At 36.5% G+C, this 21,316-nt stretch overlaps 1 protein-coding gene across 1 annotated transcript; it reads left to right on the top strand.

The window, feature by feature from the left end:
- Positions 1 to 12,191: 12,191 nt before the first annotated feature.
- On the top strand, positions 12,192 to 20,250 carry LOC105218850 (fork head domain-containing protein FD3). Its single transcript, XM_011194688.3, has 2 exons — positions 12,192 to 13,378; positions 18,767 to 20,250. The coding sequence occupies exons 1-2, from the start codon at positions 13,047 to 13,049 to the stop codon at positions 19,830 to 19,832; spliced, it is 1,398 nt and encodes a 465-aa protein (XP_011192990.2). The 5' UTR covers positions 12,192 to 13,046; the 3' UTR covers positions 19,833 to 20,250.
- Positions 20,251 to 21,316: the final 1,066 nt, after the last annotated feature.

Below are 21,316 nucleotides of genomic sequence, written 5' to 3'. Positions count from 1 at the left end.
GCTCAAGTGCTTACATGTTTACATCTTTGATAACCTAAATCAATGAGTATTTTTCGCCACAACGGAATTCTGCTTTTGAGAGGCACTTGTTTCGTTCTATAACACCGCTGGAAGGAGAATATTTTACGGAGTTTTTGATGAGATTACGTCGTCAGATAACTAACAGGTTGAAGAAATCTGTTTAAAAGATAAAATCATCGATGTCTGGGCTCCGTTAGGTTTAAAAAAAAAGGTTACTTGAAAACGAACTAACTTTGGTTGAGGTCATAAAAACTTGTAGTATTGATGAACAAGTCAACAAACAAACACAATCTATGACCCCCAAGGTAATCCAAGCGGCATCAACAAAATTGTACAACAAAGTATAGACAGCGAGTGTGGAAGATGTGGTAATAGGGGACACCGTGAAAATAGTATGGAGTGTCCCGCCAGAAATATGAAATGCAGGAAATGCGATAGAGTTGTCCATTTTTATCGGAAATGCTGCACAAGGATACGGAAGCCCAACATCAAGATAGATGAACCGGATAAGAAACGCTGGCGGCGAAGAGATACAGTAGTACAGTCCATAAGTAGCGAAATTTAAAATGTACTCGACAGTTCGAAGGAAACTGCGTTATTCAGAGTGGAAGATGAGTCTGTCTATGAGACAAAGCACTGGAAAGACAATTTTTAAAACAAATAATGTTTTGCTGAACGAAAAGAAATGCATAATAAGAACTCAAAGACTGAACTTTTTGGGACACATCCTGTCATATGAGGGGATTGCAGTTAATCCCGAAAAAGTAAAAGTAATCACAGCATTCAGAACGTCAAAGAATAAGGAAGAAGTACGTAGTTTTCTTGGTTTAGCTACATTTGTGGGTAAGTTTTTAGTTGACTTGGCAGACAGCATCGAGCCTCTAAGGAAACTAATGAAGAGCAAGAAAAAATGTGTTTGGAGCAAAGAGCAGGCCAAGCATTCCAAATATTAAAGGCGAAAATTTCCGCTGTACCGATACTCTCATACTTTAACCCACAGGACAAAACATGTTTAATTGCAGATGCTAGTCCGGTGGCCCTGAGTGCCGTACTAGTGCAATTTGATAAGGCAAATACTTCTCGAATCATTTCAACAAATTTTCCGAGTTGTCTCAACTTTGATACCGAAATCGCTCTCCATATCACAGTTTCGCGATATGTCTATCTTAAACGAAGAGATACAAGACGCAATGACGTGTTTGAGCCAGGACTCATGGAAAGTCAACATGGCAAGCCCATATTATCCATTTCGTTTGGAGCTCTCTATAGTTAGTGATATTCTATTACGTACTAAACTAGTAATCCCACGAAAGTTACGAGAAATAATTCTAGGCTTCGCACATGAGGGTCATCCAGGAATAAGTGCAATGAAACGGAGGTTACGCTCCAAAGTTTGGTGGCCTTGTGTTGACAAAGATGCTGATTGTCAAGATTGCCTAATAAATGGTGTCAATGCCACCAAAACCAGCCCCGATGGAGAGGCACCCTTTCCCGAATGGACTCTGGAAATGCTTAGCAACGGATTTTTTGGGTCCTTTACCTAATGGGGATAATATACTGGTACTAATTGAATACTACTCCAGATATATGGAGTTCAAAGTGATCAAATCGATAACTTCCAAAACCATTATAGATGAAATGGAAGAGATATTTTCAAGATTGGGATTTCCAGAGACACTAACTTCTGACAATGGAAGGCAATTTATAAGCGTTGAGTTTAAAAATGTTTGCAATACCAATGGCATACGACTAATGACTACGCTCCTATACTGGCCCCAGGCTAACGGTGAAGTAGAAAATATGAACAAGTCCCCAATCAAATTTTTAAAGAATGGAATGGAATCCGAAAGGACGGTAGCTGTACTACACTATTATAAATAAGCACAATAACCTTAATATAATATCTCCTGGTAAGCCGACATACTGGCCCAGTGATAGAAACAAAATACCAGACTTAACAGATTTTGCTGTAGTCAAAAATATAGATAGATCGCTAATAACAGTAGATACATGTACTGACTTATCTTCTGATCATTCTCCTGTACTAATAAAGTTATGCGAACAGCCCATGTCATAAAACAAACTGGTTGAAATATAGAAAATATATCAGTAGCCACATTAACAAAGATTTAACAAGTAAGGAAAGGCTAAGTTCGGGTGCAACCGAATATTTTATACTCTCGCAATTTATTGCTATATCTTTATTAAGAAAACACACAATTTGACCCATATATTCGGCATAAATATATTTCGCATATTAACCGATTTATAAGCTATTAAGCACATCGTATTTTTGAAAATCCTATAATTAGGTATTCTCATATATTCATATATAAGGGAAGTTATGTTAGTTACATTTTAACCTTTTCTGGTACAGAGACACACTATTAGAAGAAAAATATTTCCTCTGAATTAAATTAAGATATCTGAAAGATTTACCGAAATTTTCGGTGAAAAGTTACCTTGGGGCACTGAGTTCTTCATATTCGATATCCGGGGCATTGAAAAGTTATAGTCCGACTTCGACAATTTTTTCACAAGTGATGCCACAGATCATATACAGTATTTGTGTAAAGTTTTATTTCGCTATCTTATTGGTTCCTTATGTATATATTATAGAGTGAAGGAATAAGATGGAATTCAAAAATGAGTTATATGGGTAGTTGTCGTGGTTGAGAACCGATTTCGTCCACACGTGTCATCAGGGTGTTAAGAAAATATTATATACCGAATTTCATTCGAATCGGTCTAGTAGTTCCTGAGATATGGTTTTTGACCCATAAGTGGGCGATGTCACGTCATTTTCCATTTTGTAAAAAAATCTCAGTGCAGCTTCCTTCTGCTATTATTTCTGTGAAATATAGTGTTTCTGACGTTTTTCGTTAGTGAGTTAACTCACTTTTAGTCATTTTCAACCTAACCTTTGTATGGGAGGTGGGCGTGGTTATTATCCAATTTCAACTATTTACTATACCATGATGTGGTGGGGTACTTAGGAGAACCGACTGCAGAAAGTTTTATATAGCTAATAACGTATTGACATCCACTTTTGCGGCTCTAGCAAGCCTATCAGAGCATCAAGAGTATTAGAGGAGCACTTAAGTTTTGTCGAAGATTGGCTAGCCAACTGGCGAATAAATATTAATGAGCAAAAATGCAAGCATGTTACATTCTCACTAAGATCGGAAACATGCCGGACAGTTAAAATAAACAATGTGCTAGTACCCGAAGGGAATGAAGTAACTTATCTTGGGATTCACCTGGATCGAAGGCTCACGTGGCGGAAATATATAGCGAGTAAAATAAAATGCATGAAATTAAGAGCAGCAAATTTAAATTGGCTTTTAAACAAAAATTCTAAACTTAGCCCAGATAACAAAGTCCTGTTATACAATACAATCACAAAACCGATTTGGATGTATGGTATTCAACTGTGGGGTACGACCAGTGCAACCAACATTGATATAATTCAGAGATTCCAATCTAAAATGCTTAGAACAATCACGGGTTCACCATGGTACATGCGTAACGAAAATATCCATAAAGATCTTGATATTCCTATGGTAAAGAAGAGATAGAGGACAGCAGAAAGAAATATATTTCTAAACTTCGAGAACATCCAAATCCATTGGCTAATGCCTTGGCACATTCCTGCAATCAAACACGTTTAAAACGGAGAGATCTACCAGCCTATTAGAGATCACTGTTCTACCAAAACAGCTCAAACCACATTCCTGAGCTTTTTTAGATATAAATAGATTTAAGATTTTATTACTTATTGTTAGGCTTTAAACAAAGCAGATTCAATAAATAAAGAAATATGTATAATAAAAAAAATGTTTAAAGATAGCTCACGGAAACAACGACAGCTACAAGAAAGAAATTCAGAACTTCGTTTTAATGTACAATGTTACTCCACATGGTACCACCGGCGCTCCACCGACAGAAGATAGTAATAAGAGACAAAAATCCCTGCATTCAGGACCTTGTAGGAGAAATGGCAGACTCAGAAGAGAAAGATAAGGACATGCAGGAAAAAGAAAAATGGAAACAGTTGACCGACAAGGCTAGGAGTGCAGGAGATAATGACATCCAAGTTGGAGATACAGTGCTTTTAAAGAACGTGATATTTCCGCATAAATTGACACCGACATTTGATACTACCACATATAATGTAGTAAAGCGAGAAGGAAACGTTGAGTAGATTTCCGCTGGCGGTAAAACATACACTAGGAATGTTGGTCATTTAAAAAAGATTGTGACCACAAACAGCTGCAGCTCCAGTTTGCCTCGACACCGATTCTTTTTCTCGACCTATGTACGTCTTTGCAAACTTTGATATCACAGGAAACTACAACATCTGGGGAACAGCATTAGCCAAGCGAGAACCTTAAACTACGTCTGGAGAAAAAGGAAGCAATAATTCAGCAATAATGAATATCGTATGAACATGCCTGAATTGAGATGGGATGTTGTAGTTGACGCCGACCGTGCCGGACGGGGAATTCAATAATTATTAATATTTAATTAACAATTATATTAGTTTAACATTTGTGAATCATATGAACTATAACAAATTTGGAAATTGAAGGATATTACAATATGTATATAAAAATGAATTGGTGTTCGTTATAGTACGAGAGCTAGCAACGTCAAAAAAAAACAAGAATTTCAGGTAGGCCAGTTTTTAGATATGCTATCTCTCTCACTCTCCCGGACATCATACATTCTATCTGGCTGGCGGTAGCGGTTGCGTTCATCAGTGCGCATCGTACCTATACAGGTAAAATATTATAATTTCAAATAATTTTAAGAAGTTTTTTTTATTATATTTATTAAACAATTCTAAACAAAAACTTATTATTGCCAGATATTTTTTATGTTGTTTAAACGGTGCCAAACGCCTATTTTTAATTAAAAAATAAATTTTTTTCAAAATATTTTAGTATAGTGGAAATTTTTACAGCACGTCATTTAAGTAATTAAAAGCTCAGAATTAATTTGCCAGATAAAAAATCGGTTGTTAAACCTTTTGCCAGACCAACCCTAAAACCAGCCCTTTTCTTTTGCCCATACAAACTTTTCTAAATAAACGTTTTCTAAATAATATCTACATATGTACATGTACATATGTACATATAATTGATTTGTTGTTCGTTAGTCTCGCTAAAAGTCAAGAATTGTTAATAGTAAGCACATATGGAAAAATTGCAAGAAAGATAATTGTAATATCCTTCAATTTCCAAATTTATTATAGTTCATATAATTCACAGATATATCCGCACAAATGTTAAACTAATATAATTGTTAATTAAATATTAATAATTATTCAATTCCCCGTCCGGCACGGTCGGCGTCAACTACACATCTAATCTGAATTCAGGCACGCTACATACGATATTCATTATTTGCTGAATTATGAGAGTGTATTGTCACTCTCTCTTACAGGTACAGACCTCCACAATAATAATAAGAAAATTTTATTAGTTGACAACATAAATCACATCGGAGAGACTTACCTATATTTTCGGTAAAAAAATTAGAAGCACTGAGGTCTTATGTTCGATATATGGGGCCTTGAAAATCTATGGTCCGATTTCGACGATTTTTAGAAGGGCGATGCCACACCATAAATGTAGTATTTGTGCAAAGTTCTGTTCTGATATCTTCACTAGTGCTTACTTTATATATTGTAAAGTAAACAATTCAGATCGTCTTCAAAGTTCTGGTATATAGGAAGTAGGCGTAGTTGTGAACCGATTTGGTCTATTTTCACAACATATCATTGGGACGCAATTATTACAAACCAAGTTTCATTGAAATTGGTCGAGTAGTTTCGGAGATATGGTTTTTGACCAATAAGTGGGCGGAGCCACGCACATTTAAAATTTTGTATACCATTCAGTTTTAGGACTTACAAACAACCGTTATATGGACAAAACTATAATACTCTCTTAGCAACTTTTGTTGCGAGATCAGGGTGTCAAGAAAATATCATATACCGAATTTCATTGTAATCTGTCGAGTAGTTCCTGAAATATGGTTTTTGACCCATAAGTGGGCAACGCCCACTTCCCCAAAAAAAATACATTCAAATATGTCCCTTACTAGGACGATCCTTTGTACCGAACTTTACTTTTATAACTTTATTTATGGCTTAGTTATGACACTTTTTGTGTTTTTGGTTTTCGCATTTTGTAGGCGGTCTCGTCAACCTGATCATTTTGATTTTTAACCCTATATCTACCTCTTTTATTTTTAGTATGACTTACAAACAACCGTTATGTGAACAAAACTATAATACTCTCTTAGTATCTTTTGTTGCGAGAGTATAAAAATCCCGAGGAAAAGTCGGAAAAATTATATCAGGTATTTTTAGAGAACATAAGACGAGAAGATGCACTTTTTGAAGTCGAAAAGACCAAATTTGAAACATTTACGGATTAAGACCTTTATGCATGAGTTATTGCTTCAAAATTAATATAAGTGTAAATGCCGCTTTCAATTTTTTGACGGCATCCAACGTCATATGAAAAAAATATGAAAGGAAGACATAAAAGGCGACCACGGAAGCGGAAATACGTTATATTTTGAAAAAAACTTCCAATTCGAGTGACTCTGCAGCAAAAATAAAGGCAAAAAGTGGGTCCAGTGCCCGTGTGCTCATGCTGAACGGAAGGACTCAAGGCTACAGTTTTGCTGCAATCACATGTATTGCAAAAGTAAACGGACGACAATAATTATTAATTACATAACCTTAGGTAAGAGGAACGTTTTCTAGTCTGTCACCATAATCGCGAAGGGGGTGTGATGATTTGGGCTGGGGTTGATTGGCATTATAGAAAAATTAAGCTACAGTTTTAAACATCAACAAGTAAAAAAAGGCTAAGTTTGGGTGCAACCGAACATTTTATACTCTCGCAATTTATTGATGTAATTTTATAAAGTTAACACAATTCGACCCATATATTCTGAATAAAGTTCAATAGAATAACGAAAATCATCATAAATAGTATATGGGGACTGAGGTAATTCCTGAACCGATTTCACTCGTTTTTACCACCAAGATACAATATATCGAAGACTATACGCCCACTTAATTTTATATTATCTATAATTAGGTATATGGGATCTGGAGGAAGTTATGACCCGATTTTAACCACTTTTGGTTCATAGACAAACTGTAATGAGAACAAAATTCAGAGGGAATTACATTAAAATATATGAGAGATTTACCTATATTTTCGGTGAAAAATTATTCTTAGGCACCTAGTTCTTCATGTTCGATATCAGGGGCCTTGAAAAGTCATAGTCCGATTTTGAAAATTTTTCCACAAGTGATGTCACAGCTCAAAGTATTTGTGTAAAGTTTTATTTCGATATTTTCAATGGTTCTTAATGTATATATTATAAAGTGAACGAATCAGAAGAATTCAGAATTCAGAAGTTATATGGGAAGTAGGCGTGGTTGTGAACCGATTTCGCCCATATTCCACCCGTGTCATCAGGGTGTCAAGAAAGTGTTATATACCGAATTTCATTGAAATCGGTCGAGTAGTTCTTGAGATATGATTTTTGACCCATAAGTGGGCGACCTCACGCCCATTTTTCATTTTGTAAAAAAATCTGAGTGCAGCTTCTTTCTGGTATTTCTTCTGTAAAATTTAGTGTTTCTGACGTTTTTCGTTAGTGAGTTAACACACTTTTAGTCATTTTCAACCTAACCTTTGTATGGGAGGTGGGCGTGGTTATTATCCGATTTCTTTAAAATTTGGACTGTATAAGGAAATGGCTAAAAGAAACGACTGCAGAAAGTTTGGTTTATATAGCTTTATTGGTTTGCGTGTTATATACAAAAAACATATTTGGGGGCGGGATCACGCCCACTTAAAAAACAAATTACATCCAAAAGAGCCCCTTCCTAATGCGATCCTATGTTCCAAATTTTATTTTCATAACTTTATTTATGGCTTAGTTATGACACTGTATAGGTTTTCCGTTTCCGCCATTTTGTGGGCGTGGCAGTGGACCGATTTTGCCCATTTTCGAAAGCAACCTCCTCAGGGTGCCAAGGAATAGGTGTTCCAAGTTCATTAAGATATCTTAATTTTTACTCAAGTTTTCGCTTGCACGGACAGACGGACGGACAGACATCTGGATTTCAAATCCACTCGTCATCCTGATCATTTATATATACATAACCCCATATCTAACTCTTTTATTTCTTGGTGACACAACAAAACTAATGCTCTGTGCAACATGTTGCGAGAGTATAAAAATTATTGCATCTTGACATAAACAAATACTCGATGCAGAACATTTCCGCCATTTTGTAATATTTTTGGATACATTTCCTGGACATACCAACAGGATAATGTTCCGATCCACACCGCAAAGGTAGTAAATCTGGGATTCCAGCTCAAAATATGATTCTCCTATTCTCCTGACCATAATATAATGGAAAACCTTTGAGGGTGGATGTCCCGCAAGGTTTATGAGTCAAGCGGCCAATTCGATGATCGGGAGTCCTTTATAGCAGCGATAAAAATAGCAAGGAGTGAGATATCCTTGGACTACTTAAAAAGACTTTATGATAGCCCGATTTATCCGAACAGAATTTTTAAAATTATTATAAATAAAGAAGGCAATACTAAAAGCTAAAAGCATTAATATGTGAAACTATACTAAAACATTTACACTTGTATGGTTAATCTAAATATATTCTTGTCTTGAGACCACTGTACCTATTCGAGTTACGTAAATTTTAAAGCACATTTTTTGACTTGTTCATTAAAACACCCCATATATACCAAATTATGAAAGGTATATTTTTAATTTTCACATCATTTGTTCAAAATAGACCGATCTTTAAAATGAATCTTCTGCGATGTCTAAATGAAGAGATATAGGCTCGTAACTTAAAAATAAAATATTTACCTATTCAAGTGAATCGGGGTGTATATCATAATAAAATTTTATAGAAAATAAGCATCGACTGTGAAACGCAAACGACTACCCAGTGTACGATTTTATTTTAATCTGACTTCGTTGCGAGATTGTGTTTGGATTTTGCTATGTTTTTGAGCGAAAAATAATATGAGTACTCATTATACGTAGCTGAAATTAAATCCCTTCGCATAATGTTAATAAATAATTGTCTGTATTCACTTTTTTATACTATTATTTAAGCGTCAATTGCATAGATGAAATATGGAATCAAAGTTGGAGAGAGAACTGGAAGATGAAGATCTTTCAGATAAATCTCCACCACGCAATGGCAGCGTGGCACAGTGGGGCCAAAGGAGCCATTTCTCGGATTAATTAAAAAAATAAAAATTATGAAAAAACAACAAAAACCTAGTATACCAATTTAAAGTGCACAAAGCAGAAAAATAAATGTCAAATACCTAACGGTGCCTAGGCAGTGAAGCTTCGAACTTAATATTTGTGAAAAAAGAAACGAAAAGTTTCAGAAAAAGTGCGCAGGCCTTTTGTAATTAAATTGTATCTATGCCAAGTGATTATAAAAATTTGCAAAACTAAACATGGAACCATCAAGCTCAGGTGGTTATTCAACTATTTTGCTAAATTTTCTGAAAAAAAAACAATTTGAAGTTCTCAGTTTAAGTGGACAAAAAGTTAGTAGTTGAATTGAGTTGAGATAAGATTTAAACACCATTTGAAAGCCTGAACAGATAAGTGTTATTTTAGAGAAATTTAGGTTGCGCATCAGTGCGTCTCAGAAGATATGCATACCTGAACAGATAAGTGTTATTTTAGAGAAATTTAGGTTGCGCATCAGTGCGTCTCAGAAGATATGCTTGAATTTGTAATACTCTTCTCTTTGTAATTTATCAATAAAATTTATGTCTGAGCTACGACGTTAAAGGTGTTTTTGTTGTTTTTATTATTATTAGCTTTACTGTTGTTGTCTCTACTGTTGGAGTTTCGTTGGATTTTCTCATATATCAGCAAACTGTTATATTATATTTATATTTTTTTGTTTTCCTTTAATATCCTATCCCAAGTGTTTAATGATTAATTAAAAATATTTGTTTTCGACTAAATAAAATAAGGCCGATATAAGAGAAGACTTTCCTTGGAGGATTAAGTAATTGCAAAAATCCTCGACCGTCATATATTAGAATTTATAGACCCCTAACAATAAAATTATAAATTACATATACAACAAGTAAGGAAAGGCTAAGTTCGGATGCAACCGAACATTTTATACTCTCGCAATTTATTGCTATATTTTTATTAAGATCACACACAATTTGACCCATATATTTGGCATAAAGTCCAATAGAAAAACGAAAATCATATATAGACATGAGGGCTGAGGTAATTTCTGAACCGATTTCACTAATTTTCATCACCAACGTACATTATATCTGAGAGTATATGCTCGCTTAATTTGGCTAAGATATTTCACATATTAACCGATTTATAAGCTATTAAGCCCATCGTATTTTTGAAAATCCTATAATTAGCTATATGGGAGCTGGGCGAAGTTATGACCCGATTTTAACCATTTTTGGTACAGGGGCACACTATTAGAAGAAAACGATTTCCTCTGAATTAAATTGAGTTATCTAAGAGATTTTCTGATATTTTCGATGAAAAATATTCATAAGGCACTGAGTTCTTCATATTCGATATCCGGGGCACTGAAAAGTTATAGTCCGATTTCGACAATTTTTTCACAAGTGATGCCACGGTTCATATACAGTATTTCTGTAAAGTTTTATTTCGCTATCTTCATTGGTTCCTTATGTATGTATATATTATCAGGTGAAGGAATAAGATGGAATTCAAAATTGAGTTACATGGTTCCACACGTGTCATTAGGGTGTGAAGAAAATATCATATACCGAATTTCATTGAAATCGGTCGAGTAGTTCCTGAGATATGGATTTTGACCCATAAGTAGAAATTTGAGGAACACAAATTGGAACTGGTGCTTTTGGAAGCATCGATCAAATCTTTAGGCTGCGCTAGCCCAGAGCTAATTGCTCCCCCTTCAGCGCGATTAGTGCAAATAGTTCTCCGAAAAAAAAATCTGAAACAAATCATAAATTCGATTCTTAATTCTTCTAATGCAATAAATTCAACAAAATGTGTTAAGATGTTTGTAATACTCAATTCAGAAGATTATTTCAGTATGTTGCCACTAGAAATAAATAATTTATCACCGTTTGCCAATTTTTACACGCTAAAGTATGAGGATAAACAAATGTGTATGTGTGCGTTTACTGGAGTACATTTCAGTGAAAGAATCCTAATATGTATGTATGTATATACTAGTTATATACTACAATTTCAGTATATGTACATACGTACTTGATATGTTCGACATAATGAAAAATTATTAAGTGAAAAACACGTCAATCTTTAAAAGTATTCATGTACAGTACACCAATTTCGTTTATTGGGTTTGCTTACTTATACCGACGCATGTATGCATGTGCATAGATATATGTATGTATTTATGCATGTAGGTGCATAGCCAGGCTGAGTGCCTATAACATCATCATGCCAACGAGCTAAACAACAAAAATAATCTCTCTTCCCATTTGGCGAATCTCATCAGATCACCCCAATATTGAATCAACATACAATGAAGAAACATAACAAATTTCTCATTCCCATAGTCGTACAAATACCAATGCGAATATCTACTTTGCTGTGTGCCACCATTTTCTAATGCTCAGCTATTGCTGTACACAGCCATACGCGAGGCATGATATACGAGTACATATGGACACCCATTCGTTGCGTCTGGTCTGACTCGATGTTGGCCGTTATTGCCCTTTTCCTTGTTTGTGGCGTTTATTCTCCATTGAGCTTATACCAAGCACATCTTCAAAATATTTGTTTACATCCCAATCTCAGCCTTCATCCCTTCTGCCATTCAATTCTGGCGACGCACATATGCGGTTGTATATGTGAACAATCCCGTGTAAATGATTACGAACGCCACATCCTATTCGAGTGATTTTCCCTGTGCACCCCTTCGCCCTGACACATAGAAGCTGTCGCTTACGACTTGTCTGACGTGCACGCGTATACGTCCTGGACATCTCTTTGCTCTTTCGTTCGCACATGACGCCGCATAGGTGTTACTACTCTGTGGCACACGTAACAATGGCAACGCTATCAGATGTTGATGGTTCAGGGGAAGGTAAGGTCTGATGAGGATGGGGCAAGGCAGCAGCGACAGCCGAAACGGAATCAGAATTATTCGAGCTGCATAAACATCGGAACGCTGACAAAAGCTGATGGAAGCAGCAGTGGTTTTGTGATAAATAAATGTTTGGTTATGTAAAGCGTGAAGCAAAACAGCAGGAAAAGCCAGAAAAAAGAGTCGAACGAAAAAGTTTCGTTTTCGTTGTAGTTCAGCCAACATTTGCTAAAAGGATTCGCGTAACATCAGACAAGAATACAGAGCGGATACATTTATTTTTAGAGTGTACTAGTTAATACATTTGGCGGCGGACATTATTAACGGTTTGGCGTAGCGACACTATCGCAGCAACTGCCGAACTGAAATGAACGAAAATCGAACGAATACGTCCTTCGATGACTAGCAAACCAATTGCAAATTGAAATTTTTTTTTTTTGGCAAAATTTATAAATAAATTTAAACAATATAATCAAGTGCGAGAAGTGCGTTAAGTGAAATTAGTTCCTACGAAACACTATAACTCTGAAAGTGCGAAAGTGACGGATTTGTTTTACGAAGTGTATCCATAGAAGAAAAACAAGATTTGTGATAAAATGCGCCACTTATTACGCAATTAAAGTTATAAAGTGGAAAATTGATAATTTAAATAAAGAAAGTCAAAGAAAAGTGCGTAAGGAATATACATAATAAGGATCAAAGCATATTATTTAAATTGCTTTTTGTAAGAAAGACGCAATGGTTATTGTTTCATCTCAAAAGAAGTTAATCATTTTAAATTAATTGAACTCTTTAATTTAATTCCGTTTGATTTCCTTGTCGTACAAACATCGTATTGGGCATGCACACCTCAGTGGATTCTACAATTGCTTGCAGTAACGCCCATCATCACACTCGACTGCAATTGTCTCCGCCCCGTCAAAAGTTAAGACCCGCCTCCAACACACACAGCTCAATTTCATCTCCGTTAGCGATGACATCTGCAGCTAATTTAGCGGAGGAAAAATCTGGGTCCAACAGTGGTTGCAGTAGCAGCAGCACCAACGACAATTCCACCGGTACACCGCTGGTCAAACCGCCCTATTCATACATTGCCCTCATCACTATGGCCATCCTTCAATCGCCACATAAAAAGCTCACACTAAGTGGCATCTGTGATTTTATAATGTCAAGGTAAGAAACTTAAGAGTGTGTACTAAAATTGTTATAAATTGAGGAAATTGGGCCTAATCATTGAATCCGTAAATTCGAAAATTTTGGTCGAAATCTATCCGTTAATGAGTTAGTTGCGGAAATTTAAAAGAAATAGCGCGTAAACAATCACTGAAGATAGACTAAATTATATTTTAAATTAGTTTTTTTGGAGACAAGAGACAAGCATAGACTAACAAAAATAAATTTAAGGTGTTTAAAAGCGATTTTCTCAAATACCCTCAGACGAATTAAATTCTTTTTGGGAAGAAATTTCACGATAGTTATACGGTGCAATCCAGGACAAAACTGGATGAATGAAAATGTGTAAAGACATCACGTGTATATATTATGGGATATTAAAGTATTTTATTTATAGTATGAAATTGATTTTATGTTTGTAACCAAACAAATTACAAAAACGTACAACGCATATCTAAAGTAGGGGGTGGCCCTTCATTTATGTAAATTTAACTTTTCTCTAATGAGGAGAAGCAAAGCAATATATACTACTACTATAAAGAGGAAATATTTGATGGTATGTTTGTATTGAATAAACTCGAAAACTACTGTGCCGATTTCAAAAATGCTTTCACCATTGGAAAGCTACATTTACTCCGAGTAACATAAGCTATATTGCTAGAATCTCAACTTTCCGGAAATAGTTCCCAACTTCGTGATGGAGAATCTTAATCTGAAACTGAAAATTTTCTTGCAAGTCATTCTCTTCGTTTCCCAATCGTGTGCCAGAGAGTCGAGTAACGAGTGCTCGCAGCTGCTTGTTGAACAAAATTTCAAAACCTTCCAAGTACCGCTACGCCGAGTACGTAGCGTGTGCAGCGGCCTGAAGAACAAAACATTGGAAATATACAAGCTCACACTAGGGCGCCGAACTCTGAGCGTTCCCAACGCCTTCATAATCAGAGAGAAAGACAACGGACACAAAAGACTAGAGATCGTAATCAAGTTTTAGCTCATTGCAATTGAAATATAAAAAAAATATAATTTAATATTCGAATTTTCCTCATTTTACTCTTTTAAAATGAACTCACGCAAGAAATGGCAAAGTACATACGTATGTATGAGAGAGTGTATATAAATGTGTAAAAACTTATAACTTTTAAAATGTTTGTTTAAGCCCGTGCGAAGCCGGAGTGGTCTGTTAGTATTAAATAAAACAAAACAATCGATTCCATTAAAACTTCGAATGCATCCGGTGTTAATATATAAAATTGGCAAAATATTACACGACCAACTAATTGCCAACGATTGATACGAGTACTGTCAGAAATTAAGTAATTTATTGTTAACCTAAAAAATACTGTTTTTTAACTTAGTATATAATTTTAATATTTGGCATACGATTTATAGAGTGAATAATAATAATAACAATTACCCGCTTGAAGAACAACAAAGCGGCGGGGGCCGATGGATTACCGGCCGAGCTATTGAAATACGGCGGCGAAGAACTGATAAGGGGCATGCATCATCTTCTTTGTAGAATATGGTCGGAAGAAAGCATGCCCGTATTGTAAGAAAGACTAAAGCCCACCGGCAACGAACTGATTGGACCTTATCAGTGTGGCTTTAGACCTGGAAAATCCACCATGGAGCAGATATTCACCATGCGCCAAATCTTGGAAAAGACCCGAAAGAGAATACTCGATACTCACCACCTTTTCATCGATATTAAAGCTGCCTTCGATAGCACGAAAAGGAACCGCGCCGTTTGATCTGCTTTTACCAGACTGGATAAGTAAGGGAAGCGTATGGGTCTGGTGGTGAATGAGGGCATGACGAAGTATCTCCTGTCATCAAACAAACAAGTCGCTCATTATTCCCGTTCTGATGTAGGGCACAAACGCGTGGACGATAACAACATCCGATGAGACGACTTTTAAAAAATTGAACAAACCCGTTTTAATATAAACTTCACCCAATCACCCGAAAAATGTTTGTGTTTTGTATTCTATGAAGAAAATAGGGTATTAAATACAGTAAAATTATTATTTAACAAGTAAGGAAGGGCTAAATTCGGGTGTAACCGAACATTTTATACTCTCGCAAGTTATTTAGTTAATTGTATTAAAATAACACACAATTTGATCTACATATTCAGCGTATATGTATATGATAAAGTTCATTGACAGCTTGAAAACCCTAATATTAGGAAATATTAGGAATATGGGAGCTAGTGTAAGTTATTACCCCATTTCACTCATTTTTGCCACGGAGATATATTATTAAAAGAAATATCTTCGCTCTGAACTTCTTTAAAATATCTGAGAGACCTAAAGAAATATTATGAACCATATTTTATTGAAATTGGTCGAGTAGTTTCGGAGATATGGTTTTTGGCACATAAGTGGATGGAGCCACGTTACATTTTGTATACCAATTTGAGTGCAGCTCTTCTGTACCATCGTTACCATGAAATTTAAGGTTTCTGGTGTTTTTCCCTAATGAATTACAGCATTTTTAGTAGTTTTCAACATAACCTTTGTATGGGAGATGAGCGTGGTTATAATCCGATTTCTTCTATTTTTGGACTGTATAAGGTAGTACCTAAAAACGGCTCCAGAAAGTTTCGGTGTTTTACCATAAGTAGTTAACGAGAGGATGGGGTCATGTGTAGAAGTTCACCTAAGTGAGATCGTAAGTAAGTTCCTGACTGTCATTCACTTGGGAGTGGCCAGGAACGATTCTTTTGCATGTGGCTAGCTAAAGTGAGAAGGCCAACCCAGCTTATGCGGTTGTGCGTAGGGTTTGGGACCCACCACATAAAAAACCCCAATGAAAAGGAAGCAACAGGCTCTGATAAGAGACCCCAAGTTTAATGACGACCACTGCAAACGTATAAAGGACTACGAATTAAGGGCATGCACCTGGAATGACCGGACCCCTAATTGGGAAGGTGCCTCTGCCCAGCTGGTTGATGTCCTCGTAAGAGTAAAGGCTGACATTACCGCCATTCGAGAAATGCGATGGACGGGACAAGGAAGGAAGAAGGTGGGTCCTTGTGACATCTACTTCAGCGGCCATATAAAGGAGCGCAAATTTAGTGTTGGATTTGTGGTGGGAGACAGACTGCATCGTCGAGTCCTGGCATTCACCCCGGTGGATGAACGTCTAGCCTCAATCCACATCAAAGCGAGGTTCTTCAACATATCGCTTATTTGCGCCCACGCCCCGACGGAAGAGAAGGACGATGTAACCAAAGATACTTTCTATGAGCGCCTAGAACGCACCTATGTGCGCTGCCACCGCCACGATGTCAAAATCGTGCTTGGCGATTTTAACGCTAGGGTGGGTAAACAGTCGGAAAATTCAGCCTTCATGATGAAACATCGCCAAACGGCCCGAGGCTGATTGACTTCGTTGGGGCCCGAAATATGGTCGCCTGTAGTACTTGATTTTATGAAGTGTCTCCAGTGTTTTTGATGTGCGTACGCTCCGTGGTCCCAACATCGACTCGGACCACTATCTTGTAGCAGCTAAGATACGCACTCGCCTCTGTGCAGCAAAGCGCGCACGTCAACAAACACAAGGAAGGTTCGACATCGAGAAGCTTCAATCACAACCGACAGCCGAACGATTTTCGAAATTCGAGTAGCAATTACCCGTTTGAAGTACAACGAAGAGCTGATAAGGTGCATACATCAGCTTCTTTGCGAAATATGATCGGAAGAAAGCATTCCCTACGATTGGAATCTAAGTGTACTCTGCCCAATCCACAAAAAGGGAGACCCCACATTATGTGCCAACTGCTGTGGGATAAGGCTCCATCATATCGCTTATAAGGTTCTACCGAGCGTACTGTGTTAAAGACTAAAGCCCACCATCAACAAACTGATTGGACCATATCATAACAACAAACGCGCCGTTAGTTCTGCTTTCCCCGCCTGGATAAGGAAGCGAAGCGAATCAGTCTGGTGGTGAACGAGGACAAGACGAAATATCTTCTGTCATCAAACAAACAGTCAGCGCATTCGCGTCTTGGCTCCCACGTCACTGTTGACAGTCATAACTTTGAAGTTGTAGATAATTTCGTTTATCTGGGAACCAGCATTAACAGCAATAACAATGTCAGCCTGGAAATCCAACGCAGAATCACTCTTGCCAACAGGTGCTACTTTGTACTGAGTAGGCAATTGAAAAGTAAAGTCCTTTCTCGACGAACAAAAACAATGTATTTTTATATGTACTATGCTATTGGCTCAGCAATTTCTTCAATAGCTTCTTCATCGTATTTACTTATCTCTGTAAGCCCGTTTTCAACATGTATTTCAATAGAATTGTTTCCAGTAAAGAAAACTTTAAATCTTAAAATCGTCATAATCCAAATACAGTTGAACTTCCCTAACTCGAATCACCATAATCTACAAGAAAACTTCGAGTTAGAGAGACTTCGATTTATGGAAAGTAATTTGAATTAAATTTAACTTCTATTGCCAATTCAAGAGTTTAAGTTATGGAGAACTTCGAGTTTCTGAACTCTGAACTGAATTCCAATATCTCTAAAACTCTTTGCTTTCAAACTGAGCGAGAAGGAAACGGAGCTGTGTACAAAGCTTATGTATACATTTTTATGTGTCTCTCCCCACTTCTTGTAAAAAAAGCACCAGACAAAAGCATAAGAAATACAGAGATGTTGTTCAGTAATTAATATTGGAAATAATTGGAACAGGATACTCATATTAGAGGGGATATAGAATTTATATTGAATACCATCTTCATATTTTATAAGATTTAAATATTTATATATGTTAAAACGTGGTCTCAGCCGTTGATGTCTACGATGTCTACCGAAAAGAAGTATCAACTTTAATAGGTGGACTAAATAGTTCAAATTTTTTCACACTTTTTTGATGTAATATCCATATTTGCTTCATACCATATTGCACTTTTCTGGAGACATGATGATGATATGAGCTTTCGCATATAAAAATGTCCTTGATCTTTAGGGTGTTAACCCTAACAACTACCTATATATTAATTTTTTTTAAGTCTTTTTTGCCTTCATATGTAACATTGCCTCCTACATATTATAACTTATCAAAACACTTACGTTACATTAAACTCTCTTTTCAAAATATCTACCAACTAAAAAACATAAGGATTTAGTTTTGGCGACGGCCCTATTACAAATACGAGTATTATCAGTTTACTATCTTCCTTAAAATATCAAACAAAATTTAAGGAATCGGTTCCAAGTTCCTCTATAACATAACAATCGGGCTGTACTTGAAATTATAATTAAATTTGTACATATTAGTTTTGATAAAAACAAGTAATTATGAGTAGAAGTAATTAAAAAATGTACTTATCTTCAAATAATTACCTAGTATTTACACACATTTTCTATTTCAGGTTTGCATACTATAAGGATAAGTTTCCTGCTTGGCAAAACTCCATCCGCCACAATCTGAGTCTAAACGATTGCTTTATTAAAGTTCCACGCGAACCAGGAAACCCGGGCAAGGGCAACTTCTGGACATTAGATCCCTTAGCCGAAGATATGTTCGACAATGGGAGCTTCCTTAGGAGGCGAAAGCGATACAAACGACCACCCGCTATGCAGAGGTTCCCGTTTCCAGCGGTTTTCGGTTCGATTTCGCCATTCTGGATAAGGAAGCCGGTGCCGTTAGTACCAGTACATTTTAACGTTGCTAATTTCGCAAATAATCGCGATTGCTTCGATATGTTGCATACACCAACGGATGTTTTCGACGCGGCGCGAAGAGAAGAGAAAAAATTCAACTTTTTCGCCGGAGCGGATGCGCTTGGCTATCAGAACAACGACAAATTCGACACCATCTGTCAAAATGTGTCATTTATGAGGAAAAATGCAAACGTCCTTAGTGTGATGGACGATATCCAAAAACATGACCATATTCAAGATAAGTACACTAGATTGCATACAACCGTCGGATCGGCAGCAAGCTTTATCGATGAGCAAAACAATGATTGCAGCAATTTACTTCAATGCAAAGAGTCCAATATGTTCAATGAAAGCGATGACTTGTCCTGTGATAGAATTGATGTCGAAAGCTCCAACGAACATGACTCCCACATATCAGACTCAATTGATAGTGTATGTACAAATAATAGATTAGATCAGCAGTTAGAAGGCGAGGAAGCTGGAAAAGCAAGTGCTGCCGCTTTGAAAAGATCTTCTCCATACATTTTACTATTCGAAAATTCGGAAATTTCGAATAGCTCGACACCTGGCGTGACCTTTGCAGACCAGCATAAAAGCAATCACAGCTTTGCGGGCCTTAAGGACGCACCGGCCATTAAGTATAGCGAGGATGAATCTTACAAGCAAACTGTAATACCGTTCGACTATGATCATGTTAGGTCCACAAAGCACAACAATGCGAAAGATTTTCGCATCGAAACGTTAATTGGGAATGGTGACGAAGTCAGCGGTTAGAAATGTGAATCTTGGAAATTACACAAACCAAATTATTTTAGCGCAACAAATGTAAATTTTTCTATTCCACTAAAATATGTTAGGTTTACTTCGACAAACTGCAACTTCAAATATGATTATGTATGCAGTAAATTTTAAAATACATGTATATTTCTTGAAATTGGTATTATGTTTATGTGAGTGTCGCAAAACAGATTAATGTGTTATGTAAATTGTACGGTAGTTTATCAGTATGAAAAAAAATGGAATTTATAAATAAATGAACTATCCAGTTTTAAAATTAATATTTCATTTCTTAATAACAGTTATCTGATTGCTTTAACTTGGATAATGGGAATGGAACCACTATTTTTTGAAGAATATTGGAATCTTTTAAGATCCTTATGATACTGTTGTTAGGGGAAATAGGCTCAATTTAACTACAACCACGTATATTTCCAACCCGAATTGACTTCAATCACATTTTTGGAATAATGAATGGAAATTTATTACAAATAGTGCCACGTGGAAACTCTAGCTGTGTTAACACTTGGTTGTTTGTAACATCTAAAACTAAACAAGTTAGATATAGAGTTATATATATCGAAATGATCAGTACGGCAAGTTGTCTGTTTGTTCGCGTATTCGTGCAAGCGATAACTAAAATAAAACTTGATACATTTTAATGAAACTTGGTACACATATCAAATTCCTTGGCGTTATGGTAGGGGTGATACTGCAGTTGAGCAAAAGTAAAATTTGTTTCAATGGATCATCGTACAAATTGACATATTTGATGAAATTTGTTTAGGAAAGTGGGAGTGGTCGGTTGGTTTTTTGCATATGTACATTTCGCAACCTATTAAAGCTATACATATTAATCAAATATGGCAAACACATTTTTCTGAACTATGTCAATGTCGTCGAATAACTCGTACAGCTCGAGCTGAACTTTATAAAAATGGAGTGGGCGTGGCACCTTCCTCTTATGGATCAAAAATTATTATTATTATAATCCGAAACGACTCTAGAAAATTTGGTTGATGTAGCTTGAGTGGTTTACGAAATATGTACAAACTACTTATCTAGTAGCAGCAAAGATACGCACTCGCCTCTGTGTAGCAAAGAACGCCCGTCAACAAACACAAGGAAGGTTCGACGTCGAAAAGCTGCAATCACAACCGACAGCCGAACGATTTTCTACTCGACTTGCACTCCTGCTCTCTGAGAGCACTCATCAGCATCTCGATATAAGGGAGCTGTGGAACGGCATCTCAAACTCATTGTATACCGCTGCAGCCGAAACAATTGGTCTCCGGCAACGCCAAAAAACCAGTTGTTACGATGAGAATTGTCGTTCCGCAGTGGAGAGAAAACAGACTGCCTACCTCGCAACGTTGCGATCGACCCCAACACGTTCGGGGTGGGATAGATATCGAGAACTGAAGAGGGAAGCGAGACGCATTTGCAGACGTTAAAAGAAAGAGGCCGAAATGCGTGAGTAT

Source organism: Zeugodacus cucurbitae, chromosome 6, assembly GCF_028554725.1.
Source record: "Zeugodacus cucurbitae isolate PBARC_wt_2022May chromosome 6, idZeuCucr1.2, whole genome shotgun sequence".
NCBI lineage: Eukaryota > Metazoa > Arthropoda > Insecta > Diptera > Tephritidae > Zeugodacus > Zeugodacus cucurbitae.
This window is presented reverse-complemented; position numbering and strand designations above follow the sequence as displayed.

Coding starts and splice junctions, on each gene's coding strand:
- LOC105218850 (XM_011194688.3), top strand. CDS start 13,047: ATGCACACCTCAGTGGATTCTACAATTGCTTGCAGTAACGCCCATCAT. Junction 13,379..18,766: donor TGTGATTTTATAATGTCAAG/GTAAGAAACTTA, acceptor TTTCTATTTCAG/GTTTGCATACTATAAGGATA.